Source organism: Falco rusticolus, chromosome 8 (assembly GCF_015220075.1).
Source record: "Falco rusticolus isolate bFalRus1 chromosome 8, bFalRus1.pri, whole genome shotgun sequence".
In the NCBI taxonomy this organism is placed as follows: Eukaryota; Metazoa; Chordata; class Aves; order Falconiformes; family Falconidae; genus Falco; species Falco rusticolus.
In genome coordinates this window covers 22,223,878-22,237,876 of record NC_051194.1, presented here as the reverse complement: position 1 = coordinate 22,237,876, position 13,999 = coordinate 22,223,878, and the positions used below count along the sequence as shown (strand labels likewise).

Sequence of the window (13,999 nt, the reverse complement as noted above, 5' to 3'; positions counted from 1 at the left end):
GCCCCAGCAGGGCGGCGGGAGGCGAGCAGGGGCGTACGGTGACACCTGCTAAAACAGCCAGTCTGGGACGGACCACGGGGCAAACAAACCTTCGCACCTGATGGGGGAAAGGCAAGCGGGCGGAGGGGACAGGCCACTGTTGATCTTGGGAGCCTGCAAAGCAAGGGAGGGTATTTAACCCCGTGCAGAGCCCCTTACAACCTCCTCAAGCTCCAAAACCTGACAGCTGAAAAAATAGCGGGGTGTTTTCCTTACATTTTCTGCAGGGTATCACTTTCAGCTGACTCTGGTAGAGCCGCTATGACCAAAACAATAGGTTACTCCGGGTGAGTAACAGGGGGAGGTTTGAATTTGTTTTAATAAGACAAGAAAAATGTTCTCTAGGTTTTGTTTAATCCTTATTTATAACATTGCCCTGTATTGTTACTTAGTTTCTTTCCCTCTATTAAAGCAGGTGGAAAGGGAAGGCAAACTGGCCTCCCACTGCCTGCAGAATCTCAATTTAATTTGCACTTGTACTGCTAGGCAGTTATTTGGGACAATATAAATATAAAATCCTGATTTGCAAAGAGCTTAAGAAGCTGTCACATACGAAATAGCACAGTACATTACCCACTAGATATTTCTGGCGGAATTATATGAAAGAGCTAAGGTTGCCATTGACAAAATCGATGATAAATACTGAGAAACTTTTTTTGCTAAATATGCAGGCATAACAAAAGAGATGTCAAAGAGGTTACCAAGAGCAGAAATGCAGCCATCCTGGATACCATGCATAGCTGGCTCATCCCTGTTCCTGTCCTTGTCTCTGTCCCTGTCCCTGTCCCCGTCCCTGTCCCCGTTCCATCCCTTCCCTGACACTGGGGCCACATGTGCCCCTTTGCAGGGCTCCCAGGCCCCCCCATGCCCTATCCCTGTCCCTGCAGGCACTGCCTGGTGCCCCTGAGCTGTCTTCGCCCTGTTCCCCTGCAGCAGTGGGCTCGTCCATGTTAAAAACCCACACTTGGTCTCGATGGAGGAGGACATCCTGTATCACCTGGACTTGGGAACGAAGACGCGCAACCTGCTGGCAGTGTTCGGGGACATAAAGGTAAATAATGGTGAAAAAGCAAGGCAGCAGCTCCCGGCCCTGCGGGTGTCTCCAGCCCCTCGCCCCACAGCTCTACCATCCATGCCAGGGCCCCACTGCCACAGATGCTGCTGCCATGGACAGGGTACAGCTGCTCGGCAAAGGGACTCGGCGACCTGCAGCAGTCTGGGCAGGGAAGTCATCCATTCCTGCTTGTGTTGGGCAGAAATCCCAACAGAAAATTATCTTTTTAAAAACCTGTAGTTCCCTTAAACCTCATTTTGTATTGGCCCCCATGATGGAGGACAGATGAAGTGTGCATTTCTCCAAAGCATCTGATCATCATCTACTGGTGGCAAGGGAATGAGGATGTTGTATTTTCGGCTAGGACCTGCTGTCAAAAGCAGCCTGCCACAGCCACATCTTCTTCCAGTTTAAATCAGAGCGTTACCCCAGCGACACAAGGGGAAAAGACGCGGTCCCGCAAAGCTCGAGCAGCCTGGCACAGTCCGGCCACGCGTGGGCTCCCGCACCCTGCGCTGTTGGCAGCCGGATCAGCAGCGCTGCCCTTGCAGCCACATGCTGATCCCCCTCTCTATGTTCAGGCAGGATGTCATTTTTTCCTTTAATATGTAAAACTTGTCCTTTTTCCTCCCTGACTTTATGGCCTCTGTGTCATCAGCAGTGCTCACTAATTGCAGTTGGCATTGTTGATAGAATAAATTAAATGACAAGCTACTCTAACATCTGGTTTTGCTTTGCTGTCAGTAGGAATACTAACAGTTTAAATTTGCTGAATTATTTTACATTTTCTTGGCTGGGGACTGATATCCAAGTATGTGCAGCTGTACAGTTGTCTGGATGTAACATAGTCACAACCCTAAAGGCGTAACAACTTGGTTTTAGCATTAACTCCTGGGTTTGAGACCCTTGGCTGTTCTGGTGCGCCTCGACTTCCTGAGAGGAAGCAGCATCCTGCTGCACCCTCTGGGGAGATGTGTCTGGTGCAGCCCACCGCTGCCAGTTTAAGACTGAATCTCGGTACCTATTTCAGCTAAAAAGCACCAACACGTCCATATTTTACCTCCAGTTTGTCTGTGTTGGTGGAAGCCCGAAGAGGATGAGGGCATTTGCCCAGTTCATGCACTAGGAGCTGGGACTGACGGGTGATGGGGAGGACCTGGCAGACATCTACATGGGGATGGACCCGTACACCATGTACTGGGCTAGGCCAGTGCTCTCATCAGCGTAAGTACCGTGCCGTGCCGCGCCGCACTGCACCACACGCGCTTTCCACCTCGGGCACTGCCAGCAGGCCCTGCCGCAGGCTCTGCTGCTGCCAGCGCGGTCCTGCAGCGGGCTGGCATGGGGGCCCTGGCTCCCCACACGGTGAGGTGGGTGGCCAGCACGACCTCTGCCTCCTGCAACACCCACCGACAGATTTTTTTCCTCTTTTCAGTTTTCAGCCATTACCATCAGTGCAACCTTTCAGCCATGGTAAAGCTTCTTCTGTTTGAATGGTATTTCTCGGCACCCTACATGTCCAGATTAAAAAGCATTGTATTAAAAATGAACATGTGCATACTTCGCTCAGTTCAGCAGTTTGGCAATTTGAGAGGCAAAGACCATTTCCCACATTGACACAAGCTCTAAAGTGAAAACCTTGCTTTATTATTAATTATTCTTTAAAAGCATAAATTTTGGCACTGCACAAAGGAAAAGGCAAATACAGGCTGCACTGGTGAGTGCTCATACCCCAAGGCTCAGTGCTGCCATCATTTCTTCAGGCATAAAATCAGTCTTAAATCAGATTCTCAGGAGGCAGCATCACTCACACGGCAGAGCTCGTGCTGGTCCCTCTGACCAAACCAAACCAAACCTGAGTGACGGGAAAGCCTGAGGGAGTCAAACTGGTGGGACCCAAGGGGAAAAAACCTGCACAGGCTTTGCCACTCCCCAGTCTGGCAGCAGTTGTGACACAGCTAGAAGAAAAGCCTATGCTGAGCTCTTGGCCACACACCGTTTTTGCACCAATGCAGAAGCCACCAACCCTCAGGCTCATCCCTGCGAGGGGACTCAGGGCAGAGCACGCAGCCAGCCTCCCCCAACATGCTTTGTGCAGAGCAGCTGCCAACATCACATTTTTGCAAGTTGCTTAGAGACACAAACGAACTCAAACATACCAGCGGCAGGAACACGGTTTCCTGCTTTGAATATTTACAATGAGAATAAATTTTTTAGGCATTGGCAAATAAGTCAGGCTGATGTTCCAGAATAACAACCTGCAAAAAGTTTTCATATTTAAAACATGATACAAGCCTAATAGACCATCAGTCTCACAGCCAAATGAAAAGACACAAAGCAAAACCCGACTGCATATGTTAAACTAGTTGTGCTTCTTTACATATGCTTCCTTCAGGTTTTTGAAAAAAAAAAAAAAAAAAATAGCAAACCCAAAAAACTGAGGCATGTTTCATGGCAAAAATCAAACCCCACACCACTGAATGCCTTCTGTTTGTCAAGGTAAAGCCGAGAAAAGGATGTCAGTTTGGGTGATGGAGCAGAAACCGAAGACGATGACGTGAAGGAGCACTGGGCAGAAAGCAGAGGCAGCCTCAGCAGCTTGAGATTTGCAGAACACCCACCAGCCCGGGGGAGCAGCAGCGGGGCCGGGGCAGCCGGGCACCACGAGCCCTGGCAGCAGGTGGGGAGCAGGGGGTGCCAGCCAAGCCCAGTGTCTGCAGGCAGCTGGGCATGGAGGGGCACCAGGGTGGGTGAAGTGAACCGGGAAGCAGGACAGTTGCCCCATAAGGTGTGAGGCTTCCCATGACAAATGCCTGACCCCCAAACCCCAGCCCTCGCTGAAGGGCACGCACCCACCCGTTGCCCTTCGCACCCAACGATGCAGGCGGAGGTGCCCTGGTGGGGGGCGAGGACGGGCTGGGAGGTGCCTGGAGAAGTGGAGGTTCAGGTTGTCCTCACTGACATTCACCACTGCATGAGTATGAACAGGACACAACAAAGAATGGAAGGCGGCACATGGCACAAGCGTGGGCAGCACAAAGGGAAGGTCTTGGAGCATTCAGCCATCGGGATGCATTTATGGAGACCTTTCTTGAAGGAGAGACACCATCTGTGTGCCTGATGGGATGGGCACCAGCTCAATTGATAAGAAGAACCTTAAAAGTGTCATGGGGTTAGACGCTGTACCTGGGCAGGCTACAAAGACCCTGAGATGTCTCTCCCTGCCTCAGAACTTTGCTGTTGGCCTCACCAGCTGAAGGAGGCCATGGCATAACCCTGAGCTCACTGCAGTCACGTACCTGTCACCTGCTGCAGCACCACGGGGAATGACATTTTTTTGCTAATTGGTCTCTTGTGCACGTGGCAGTTAAATTCTTGTCACCTGCAAGGCCAGTGCTGCTGTAGCCAAAGGTGGATCAAGGGTGAAGAAAGAGCATGGGAGCCTTGCGCAGTCACAGACCCTCCGAAAGCAGGAGGCCAGTACCTTGCACACTGGCAAAGAAATTGGCCCTGCATCCACAGAGCCTAGCAGATGGGTTATGCTGAGTTGTTTCCTACAACAAGATTGCAATTTCAGAACTACCAAACACTAGAAAAATGTCAGGAAGCATGTGACATTTACGTAAACAAACTTCAGTTACTCTGGAACAGTTTCCTTTTCAAAATTGAATGCTGATTGCAGAGTAGAAGAAATGTAATAAATGAAGAACTAATAATCTGAGGACTATTTATAAACCTTTGGATCTGTTTGCAAATGCGACCATCTGTGTATTGCTCAAGGCCATGTTTTATTTAAACAAAAAGCCATTTGAGAGGATTAACAGTAGGAATAGCAATAAAATGAAGCACTCTGCCCAGGTTAGTGCAGCTGCAGGTATACATTTTACTTGCATCAAGGACTACAGACTGTGCGAGAGGAGTAGCCGCACCAGGCACGTGCCCGCTCAGTGGACCCAGGTGTGGCAGCAGGACAGCTAAAGCCACCAGTGAAGTTAGAGGAGAGGGTCGGGATGGGTGCCCATGCCTGGATGCACCAAGCATGGCTCCAGGTCCTGCCTGCGGTGATGCCCTGGGACCCAGCTCCCTGGCCAGCACCCATGCCACTGGAGCAGGGAACGCCACTTGCAAGTGGCTCAGCTGCCTGACGTCCATGGCAGCTCCTTAAGAAAAATTAAACCTAAATTAAGGGGGTTTTCTGCTCCCCAGTTTTCCCGTTCTGCAACTTGCTATGACTCTTCTAACAGTAATTTGGCATTTCTTGGATTTAACCCGGCAGGCCTTCACAGCTGACGTTTGCCACGGACCTCGGAGGAGCCGCAGTCTTACCCCACATAGTGTAACGTACCCCTGTACTTAAGAGTTGGGGCTTACTCATTCTTTCACCAATGTATAGCCTGCATAGTTTCTCTTCTATACAGAGACACAGCGTACTGACTTTAAACACTGCAGTTAATATGAGTTAAGTAACTATTCAAAGGAAAACTTTACCAGCCTCAGACAAAAACGTAGGCATTGCTGGGTTTGCCTTCTGAAGCTACAGCCCGTTCCCCGTAACCATAAACCCACGCAGGGCCGGCAGTGACATCTCTCTGCTTCCTTTCAAGGTCAGGGGAGATTAGACTCTTTCCAGTGAAAAAAAGTTGGAGTACTTAAAAAGAGCTTATGATGCTGGTGTGAGGAACATTGAAATGGAGTCCACGGCATTCGCTGCCCTGTGCGGGCTGTGGGGCCAGGAAGGTGGGTCCTTCCTGTGCTCCCCGGCTTAACCCCACCTGAGGGCTCGCTTTGGTCCAAGATTCAGACAACCTGAAGGCTAAAAATGTGTTCCAATGATTTTAACTAGAAAACTACACTAAAACAAATACTGCGGCTAAATACCAGTTGTCTTAGAAGGCCTGAGCACACGTGGACCAAAAAAAGACTTAATCCCCCCACCCCCCCAATCCCTCTCCTGTCCTTAAGCAAGTCCTGGCCATACTGGCATAGCTGCCTCCCCCCATGTTTCTGGGGAAGAAGGGGGGCGAGCAGAGGGCCCTGCGGAGCAGCACTGCAGCCAGCAGCTGCTCCAGGGCTCCAGCCGCGTCCCCCAGGGAGTCCCCAGGGCAGCGGGAGCAGGGCCCCTCTCCTTCCCCACAGGGCAGCGCTTTAAGGCAGCTGGTACCTGTCACCAGGCGCAAGGTAACACAGTGCTTCGGCTGTCCTGCAGCTGCCGTTGGCTGCATGGCCCTCCTGGGCCGCCTGGAAGGGGACCAGACCCAGGCGCCCCGCGAGGTGCTGTGGGAGCGCCAGCAGCGGCCCCAGCGCCTGATCGCAGCCTTCATCCAAAAGCACCTGGGGCTGCACCCTCCAGCAGGAAAAGTGCTTTTCTCCACAAACTGATGGGTGAGAAGCAGAGCAACAGGGCAGCAGGTCCCAGCTGGTGCAGTGCAGGTTTGTGCTCCCGCACCGGGAGCGGGTGTGCAGGACCTACTCACGCTGGTGCAGCGCAGCTTTTTCTGGGAAATGGAAAAGGACATGATGCACTCCCACAGGTGAGTGCCCTCCACAGCTGCGTAGGGCGGCTGGATCCAGCGAACGCTGGTGTGCAGGAGCTGCAGACCACCAGTACGGCTTGAATTGCACAAAGACACTTGCACACCCAAGGAAAGCTCCAGCCAAAATTTGCACAGAAATTAGGGCTGTGTTACTGAACTGCATGCTCCTCACTCCTGTCTCCAGTGGTTGTAAAGGACTGTCCCGTTAGGGTCTCTCCTGTCCACAGGGATCCTCTAGGATGGAGATCTCTTTGCATTTGGCATAAAGCCGAAACCCAAGTAAACGACATGCAAAATTAATCTGTGTCTGTAACTGTGACTGTTACTCATTGCTGTTATGAAGGCCATTCAGACTTTCATTCATACAGTATCTAAAGATCTGTCAAAAATTGATGTACACCAGGGTGTCTGAACACAAGAGGTGGCCACGCGGGAAGCCCACCCTGCGCAGGCTGTCCCCGGCCGAGCAGAAGCAGCTCCATCCCCGTCGCACTGGCAGCAGGTTTGGGTGTGGGGCACTCGGGGATCCTCGAGAGGGAGTGAGGGGAGCACGTGTTACTGATAAAACCTTGCCCTGATGTCACATAACTGCCAGGGACTGCACCGTTCATGTTCATCTGCTAATCAGCACACAGCAATAATCTAGAAAATAATCTTTTAAGTGTCTCCACAAGCTGTAAAACTAAACCACTCCTGGGTTGGGTGGAGGGGCTTTTCATGGAGGGTAACCCACAACCTGAAGAATTTCCCACCAAAATCACATCCAGTTCTTAAGGTTCACAACTAAGGTTGCTTCCAAATGAATTTTGACACCTTTGGAACCAAAAATTACAGGATTTGAGTTCTGGTAAACAAAATTGTATCAAAAAACACGGGAGAAGTTCTCAAGATACTAATGGTATTAAAAGCACGAAACATATTAAGTCTAAAGATACCTACAGAAGTGCTGAGGGTCCATTCCCAAGGTACTCGTTCTCTGGTCAGCATCCCTAAATCTGCTTCATCAGCAACCCTGGGGCCCCTCTATTCCCAGATGTACTTCCACGCACTCAGGCACTGCTCGATTTGCCTCCCAAAAGTGTGGGTTTCTCTCGGCATCCCTCTTGTCACCCCACTGCACGTCATCGCGCTGCCTCCTCCCGTCGGCAGAGGTCCATTTCCAGGGTGTGGGGCCATCTGGGGTGCTCCCCTGGCATGGGCACCCTGCAGTCATGGTCCCCAGCCACTCCAACAACTTACCAGCACTTTGATCTGGGACATGTTCAGTTTGCTGCCATGAAAAAGCAAACTGTTTTTTACAAGAAAAGGAGATTGGTTCCTAGTTTTCATTCTGAGATTGCAGATTTTAGGCTCAAATATTAACCTGACAGGGAGGAATCCCAGGACAGGAGCCAGTGTCCTCCCAGAATGGAAACAAAATCACTCCATTCGCTCCCCATGCCATCTAACCCACCATTCTGTCGTGGTTTGACCCCAGCCAGCAGCTAAGCACCATGCAGCCACTTGCTCACTCCCCTGCTCCACTGGGATGGGGAGGAGAATCGGAAAAAGGTAAAACCCATGGGTTGAGATAAAAACAGTTTATTGAAATACAATGAAATCTACTACTACTACTACTACTAATTGTAATGAAAAGGGAGAAAACAAAGAGAGAGGAACAACGCCCAAGAAACGCCCCAAGTGATGCACAATGCAGCTTCTCACCCGCCTGCTGAGCGATGCCCAGCCAGCCCCCCAGCAGCGACCAGCAGTCCCGGCCAGCTCCCCCAGACTCTGTACCGAGCATGATGCTCCATGGTATGGAATAGCTCTTGGGCTAGCCGGGGTCAGCTGTCCTGGCTCTGCTCCCTCCCGGCTTCTACTGCCCCTCCTCACTGGCAGAACATGGGAAACTGAAAAGCCCTTGCCTTGGGGTAAGCACGACTTAGCAACAACTAAAACACCGCTGTGTGATCAACGTTACACTCGTACTACACCCAGAACACGGCGCTGCGCCAGCTACGGAGAAGAAAATGAACTCCATCCCAGCCTGAAACCAGGACACATTCCAACTCAGTTCTGTACGTCCGAAGTCCACTCAAGAAACTTCTATAGCAATTGCAAAGCACCGGAAGTCCTTTGTGAAAACAATTTAAAGCCACTCCAGGAAAAGAAACACGATACTTTTAACATTTTGCCTAATTTAATTATTATATTTATTATATATAATATAATTATAAAAATAAAAAATAATATAATCATATATATAACATATATATATAATATAAATTATATATATATAAAATATACTAGGCGAGGCTTGCTCTGCATAGCTTACAGCGACACAGTCTTGGTCATCAACTTTGCAGGAGACAGTGAGCTCTCTATATTCTAGAACATTGTCCAGTGAAGAGACTCTTGTTTTTCTCATTTTGGTTTTAGCTTAATGATTATGTCATTAAATGTTTTTTTCTGCTGCCCGTTCTAAGTCTGATGCTCTTGAAGGGCTTCAGCTGAGTCGTTCAGAAGGCGTGTCCTTGGTGCGCTGCTTTTCAAAATATTGACCATTACTGCAAAGCCCTCTCTATTCTCAGAGGGGTCAGAACTCAAATCAGTTATGTTTTTCTTTTTCTATAAATACACATGTAAATGTGCATATAAGGTTATGTGCACATAAGCTGGCACAAACTTTAAATGTTTTGCAGCAGCTGGATACTGCACCAACTGATCTTGCGCCAGCTGGGTACTTGACTTTTGGGCACTATTTCACATTTCAGCCACTTTTCTGACTACCAGAATTGACAGAGAAGTAGTATATCTTGAAACCAAATAATTTTCAAAGAGAAGGTTTTCCCAGGCTTTAAAAAAATCAGATTGCCCATCAAACTGCATACACTTCATACACTGGCATAAAGGATAGCTGAGCTCGGAACGGTTACCCTTACCAAGTCACAACCAACAAAGTAGGGCTGCAAGGGATCCTGGTTGAGAAGTCTATTTCCCATTAACATTTTCTAAATTACTGTTTTCATGTACGAGTAATTTCATACATTTTTGCACAAAAATAACTTGCAAAATTTCATTTTTTTTAAAAAAAGGGTGGATGGCATTTATCACGAAAACAAATGTCATTTTAAACACCTTCACTTCCTGAAGGGTTTTGATCATCTCTCATGAACAGTGCTAAGTGAGGAAGAGGAAGACAAAGACAAACCCACCCCACTCCCGCAGGAGGAGCACGCGAGAGGAGCGTGGCCAGGCCAGGGAGGGTGGCCAACGGGGTCTGCAGGAGCTCTCCTGGCAAGAGCAGCCTCTGGGTGTGCTGAGCAACTGAGCAAAATACCTGAAACCAGTTTCAGGGACCTGCTTGTTTTTCATTCTCCACTGTTACACGTAAATCCCTCTAAAAAGCCTCACTCTGGGCTCTCCGTATCAAGAACGAGCCCCAATTCATGGCTGCAGTGAGCTGACACAGCCTCATAGGTGTAAGCAGACTTCTACTCAGTCTATTCCCTGAGAAGCAACAGACGTGGATACAATTGCAAGACACTGCCTAAAACTCAGTGCACTTTATTTCAAAAACAAACAGCTGCTTCATTTAAACTCTTTTTTCATGTATGTCTCAGTATTTATAAAAGATGACAACTATAATCTGAAATGATTTTGCACCACTGAAACTATCTTGTAGATCTGCTTTTAAATGCAAGAAAAAAGCCCCTCAACTGCCTTAAGTTTGGAATCTCCCATTTCTGGGAAGCAGTCTAGCAGCCAATCTGGTCTCCAAAGGAGAAGAAAAGCAATGCTGGTCTCCCCTGCAGGAACATCCAACAAGTTGTGAAGCTGGCCAAGTGTGTTTTAAAAATAATGTTACCCCAAATGACATACCAAAATAAAATGCACAAATATATGCAGAATTGTAATTTTAGCACAAATACGGAAAAGCTAAATCCAGAAGATGTACAGCTCCCACAGCTTTCGGGCACACTCTGTAGCATTTCTCCTCCGTTAAAAGAACTTAGCTTCAATACTCAGGTTGTGTTGCTCCTGGTTTTAAACTTTCTTGCTCTCAGCAGGTCTGTTGTGCCAGCTCTTCCCCCACCTTCCAGGCACCCTTCCTAGAGCCTCCGTCTGCTTCTGGCTTTGCACCCGTGAGCACCCCGGTGGGAGCAAACCTCCCTCCCCAGGTTCTCAGGGACCTGCTGAGGTCAGGCTTACCCTGCAAGGTTTTGCCTATGTTACTCTCGGTTTGAGGTGTGAGAAGTTACCATTGCTTGTCTCTGACTGCAAAACATTTGGTGTGGAGGTGTCAGGAGAAGAGGGCCCATCGGCTGTGCTGGGTAAGGAGGTAGCATGTAGTGGCCAGCAGTAAAAACACTCTCTAGGTGTTTGCTGGGGGAGCACAGACAGGGCTCTCCCTCCACCCCGATCCTCAGCTTCTCCTCTCAACAGTGAGGAATTACTGCGTTTCACAAGGCAGTGTAGGTATGTGATCCAATAAGACCTACAGGGCATCACAATGCTACATTAATGAAGTTCCTATCATTACTTAGATACGAAACTGTGGATGTTCAGATCTTTCTGACATTCATTGTCCTTAGAAATCTTTGGTTAAACTGCTAATTGTAATTTGTTCACATACCTTTTACACTCATCTTATGTAAGGCTTGAAAACATAATCAGTTAAAAAAAGAAATGACAACAATTTCCCTTTCATTTAACAGAATCATGTTCAGTAGTTTCAGATCCAAAATAAAGATTCCAGATCTGAAATGTTATTTCTAATTTCTAATTTATACTGAAAGACTAATCTGCAATATGAAATTGTATGACCGATTTGCAGTAAATATGATGCAGCAAATTGGTTTCTAAATATAGACAAAGGTTAAGTTTCTTCTTACAATAAACAAGGAGTTATACAAACATTCACAGCCATGAAGATTTTATAATTAAAAGAAACAAATTCTCAAGAAATCTGGAATGAAAGTTGCAGGGTGTATTCACATATAATATAATCTAATGCGACTGTTCTGCAAAGCTATTTTGGATTTACGGTGCCAATTTAAAAACAGAGTTCCTGCTTAAGATGCTACACATCAGACTGGCCTGTAATGTCTGTAAGGAGTCTTTCATGTGCAGGTGTCCTTCCCCCAGCAGAAACAGACGCAGGGAATTACACTACAGCAGCCTCGATAAAATCTTCACCAAGACAGGTGTAAAATGGTTAGCATTGCACGAGCAAGGCACACTGCTTTTCTGAATGACTGCACACACTGAGAACCAAGTAGCTCTATGGCACAGCCTATGGGGATTTTATTTGAAGTTTTCACATTATAGGTCAGACAATACCCCTGAAGCTTCTCTGCTCTTGATATGAGAGAGATGCTCTACGTTTTAAAGACTGTAGATTCCATATCTCTTCTTGGAAGCTTCAGTGGAGGAATTTTTGGTAAAATCTCTTTTGCATAAAGTGTTTTATGAAGTCCAGCTTCTCGAAGAGCTAGCTCAACACGAAGTCGAGGGTCAGAAATGACCTGTTAAAATAAACCACAGCAATGATAAATAGAAACAAAAAAATACTTTCCTCATACACATAGTGTATGTTATGTTACAAGTTATCTGTGGATCTATATATTTTGAAAGTTTTAAAAGAAAGTCAGAAAATTATGGTCATAGAAGAAAGCCTTCAAAAGCAGAGAAACCCTACAGTGAACAAGCCTTATTACACTGCACACATCCTGATATTATCCTTTTTAATATTAATGATCACAAACTATTTTAACAAAGAGCCCTGGTTGTCACTCCTCAGCAAAACTCAAAGGGTTGATGAGAAACTGAGTGACTTTTAATTCAGCTTGCTCACTGAAGAGTTGCTGACTTCTCTACTGTTCTGCATCAATACAGCCCTGCTTTCAGCACAAGACACTTAATCCCTTCCTGTTTGTTTCTATACGATCTAAGTGCTTCAAACATGTTTGTGATTTTTCTCACAGCATTGCCTTGTGACCACATGGCAGCACCACTTCCATTTTACGTAATGACAATCAATGCCCAAGGAAATTGCTTCTGAATTTGTCAAAAGGTTATCTGGCAAAATTTGCAAGCCTCTTTCAAATCCTTCTTCTGGAGGCAACAGTGAGGGAGCGCTGAAAGTACACGTGAGAGTTTCCCATTGCCTTCAGTTCTAGCATCACCTGCCACAGCGCCCAGAGCTGCTGGGAAGACCAACAATGGGGAACATTATCCATGACCACTGCAGCTCTGGGATGGAGCATGCTCATATGCTTAGCAGGAATCACGTACTGCAGTCTGAGCAGTACCAAAACCTGCCTGGAGTTGAAGCAGGAAGAATATTCTGAGAATTCAGGTATCAATCCCAAATATGCATGTTCAGCGCATTTTTAAGGTAAGGCTTTTCAGAACCTCATACATCAGTCAGATCTCGGTAGATGTTAATAGTCAAACAAAACCTACATCTCTTGTACCACACCTCTCCTTTACCAAACCTGAGAAGCTTTAAAATGTCTTAAAATGGGAAGTGCTGGACAAGTGTAGTTAATAGACATTGTTACATTTCAGTTTATTCAGTGCTAAAAGAAAGTTTTTACACCATAGAATTATATGATAGCAGTTCTCTTTCTGTAAACATAATTTTCAAATTCCAGAGTGGGTATAATTTCAAATGCATAGACTAAGCAGATGGGGAACAGTAAGGGAATCAAAAAATCCTCCCCCGTGTTGCTTACTTCCATTTGAAATTGAGCTAGCACTGTGCTCACCAATCCAAGTGACCTGAAAACAGGAGTATAGTTACTTCAGTTTCCTACTTCATTTACACTTCACTGATTTCTTCTCCTTTACCCCTTGCTTATCACATTCCAACTGATCTTCAATCCAGCAATAGTGTTAAAGACAGTCAAGACACCAGCTTCCAGCTTATGAAGAGATTTGTGCTGTGCATAATCTTCCAAGAAAAAAAGAACCCCTCATATTTAAGCTACCTGTGACGTAGCTCTTTTGTATACAGTCAGGAGAACTTAAACGCTGAGTCAGTTCGCTTCAAATACTACGACACTAACTGGAGGTGAAAAGGAGGCACTCTTTTAAATAAATGCATAAAAATGTAAAAGGGGTGAGTTTTGAAATGAATAAAATAGCAAACAGATCAGGCAAAATGCCTGGCAAACACACAAGTGCCAAATGACACCTTTAGCCCAGTGTCCTCTCTCTGGTAGCAGTGGTGGGAGATGCTGTTCAGCGACAGCCCGGGAGCCCTGCACTGGACCTGACTGGATGGACCTTTGTTGCCCACGCTTGTTGCTCCAGCATCTACATTGGGTCAGAGAGATTTTACCCCACCCACTGCTCATTATGGTTTTATATATTCTATCTATTC

The 13,999-nt window shown here is 47.0% G+C and overlaps 2 protein-coding genes across 4 annotated transcripts in view; one reads left to right on the top strand and one right to left on the bottom strand.

Moving 5' to 3' along the window:
- The first annotated feature begins 255 nt into the window (after window positions 1-255).
- On the top strand, window positions 256-6,472 carry UPP2 (uridine phosphorylase 2). Its single transcript, XM_037397510.1, is given in 5 exon segments — window positions 256-326; window positions 973-1,090; window positions 2,160-2,317; window positions 5,724-5,830; window positions 6,300-6,472. Coding segments are annotated over 5 exon segments (582 nt in total). The 5' UTR covers window positions 256-300.
- A 2,424-nt stretch (window positions 6,473-8,896) lies between these two features.
- The window catches only part of CCDC148 (coiled-coil domain containing 148), a 78,165-nt gene continuing 73,062 nt past the window's right edge, over window positions 8,897-13,999 (bottom strand). For all 3 annotated transcript variants that reach the window (XM_037398369.1, XM_037398370.1, XM_037398371.1), the window contains one exon: window positions 8,897-12,137. In XM_037398369.1, coding sequence (XP_037254266.1) covers window positions 11,991-12,137 — 147 coding nt within the window. In that variant the 3' untranslated portion in view covers window positions 8,897-11,990. The remainder of the gene's footprint in view (window positions 12,138-13,999) is intronic.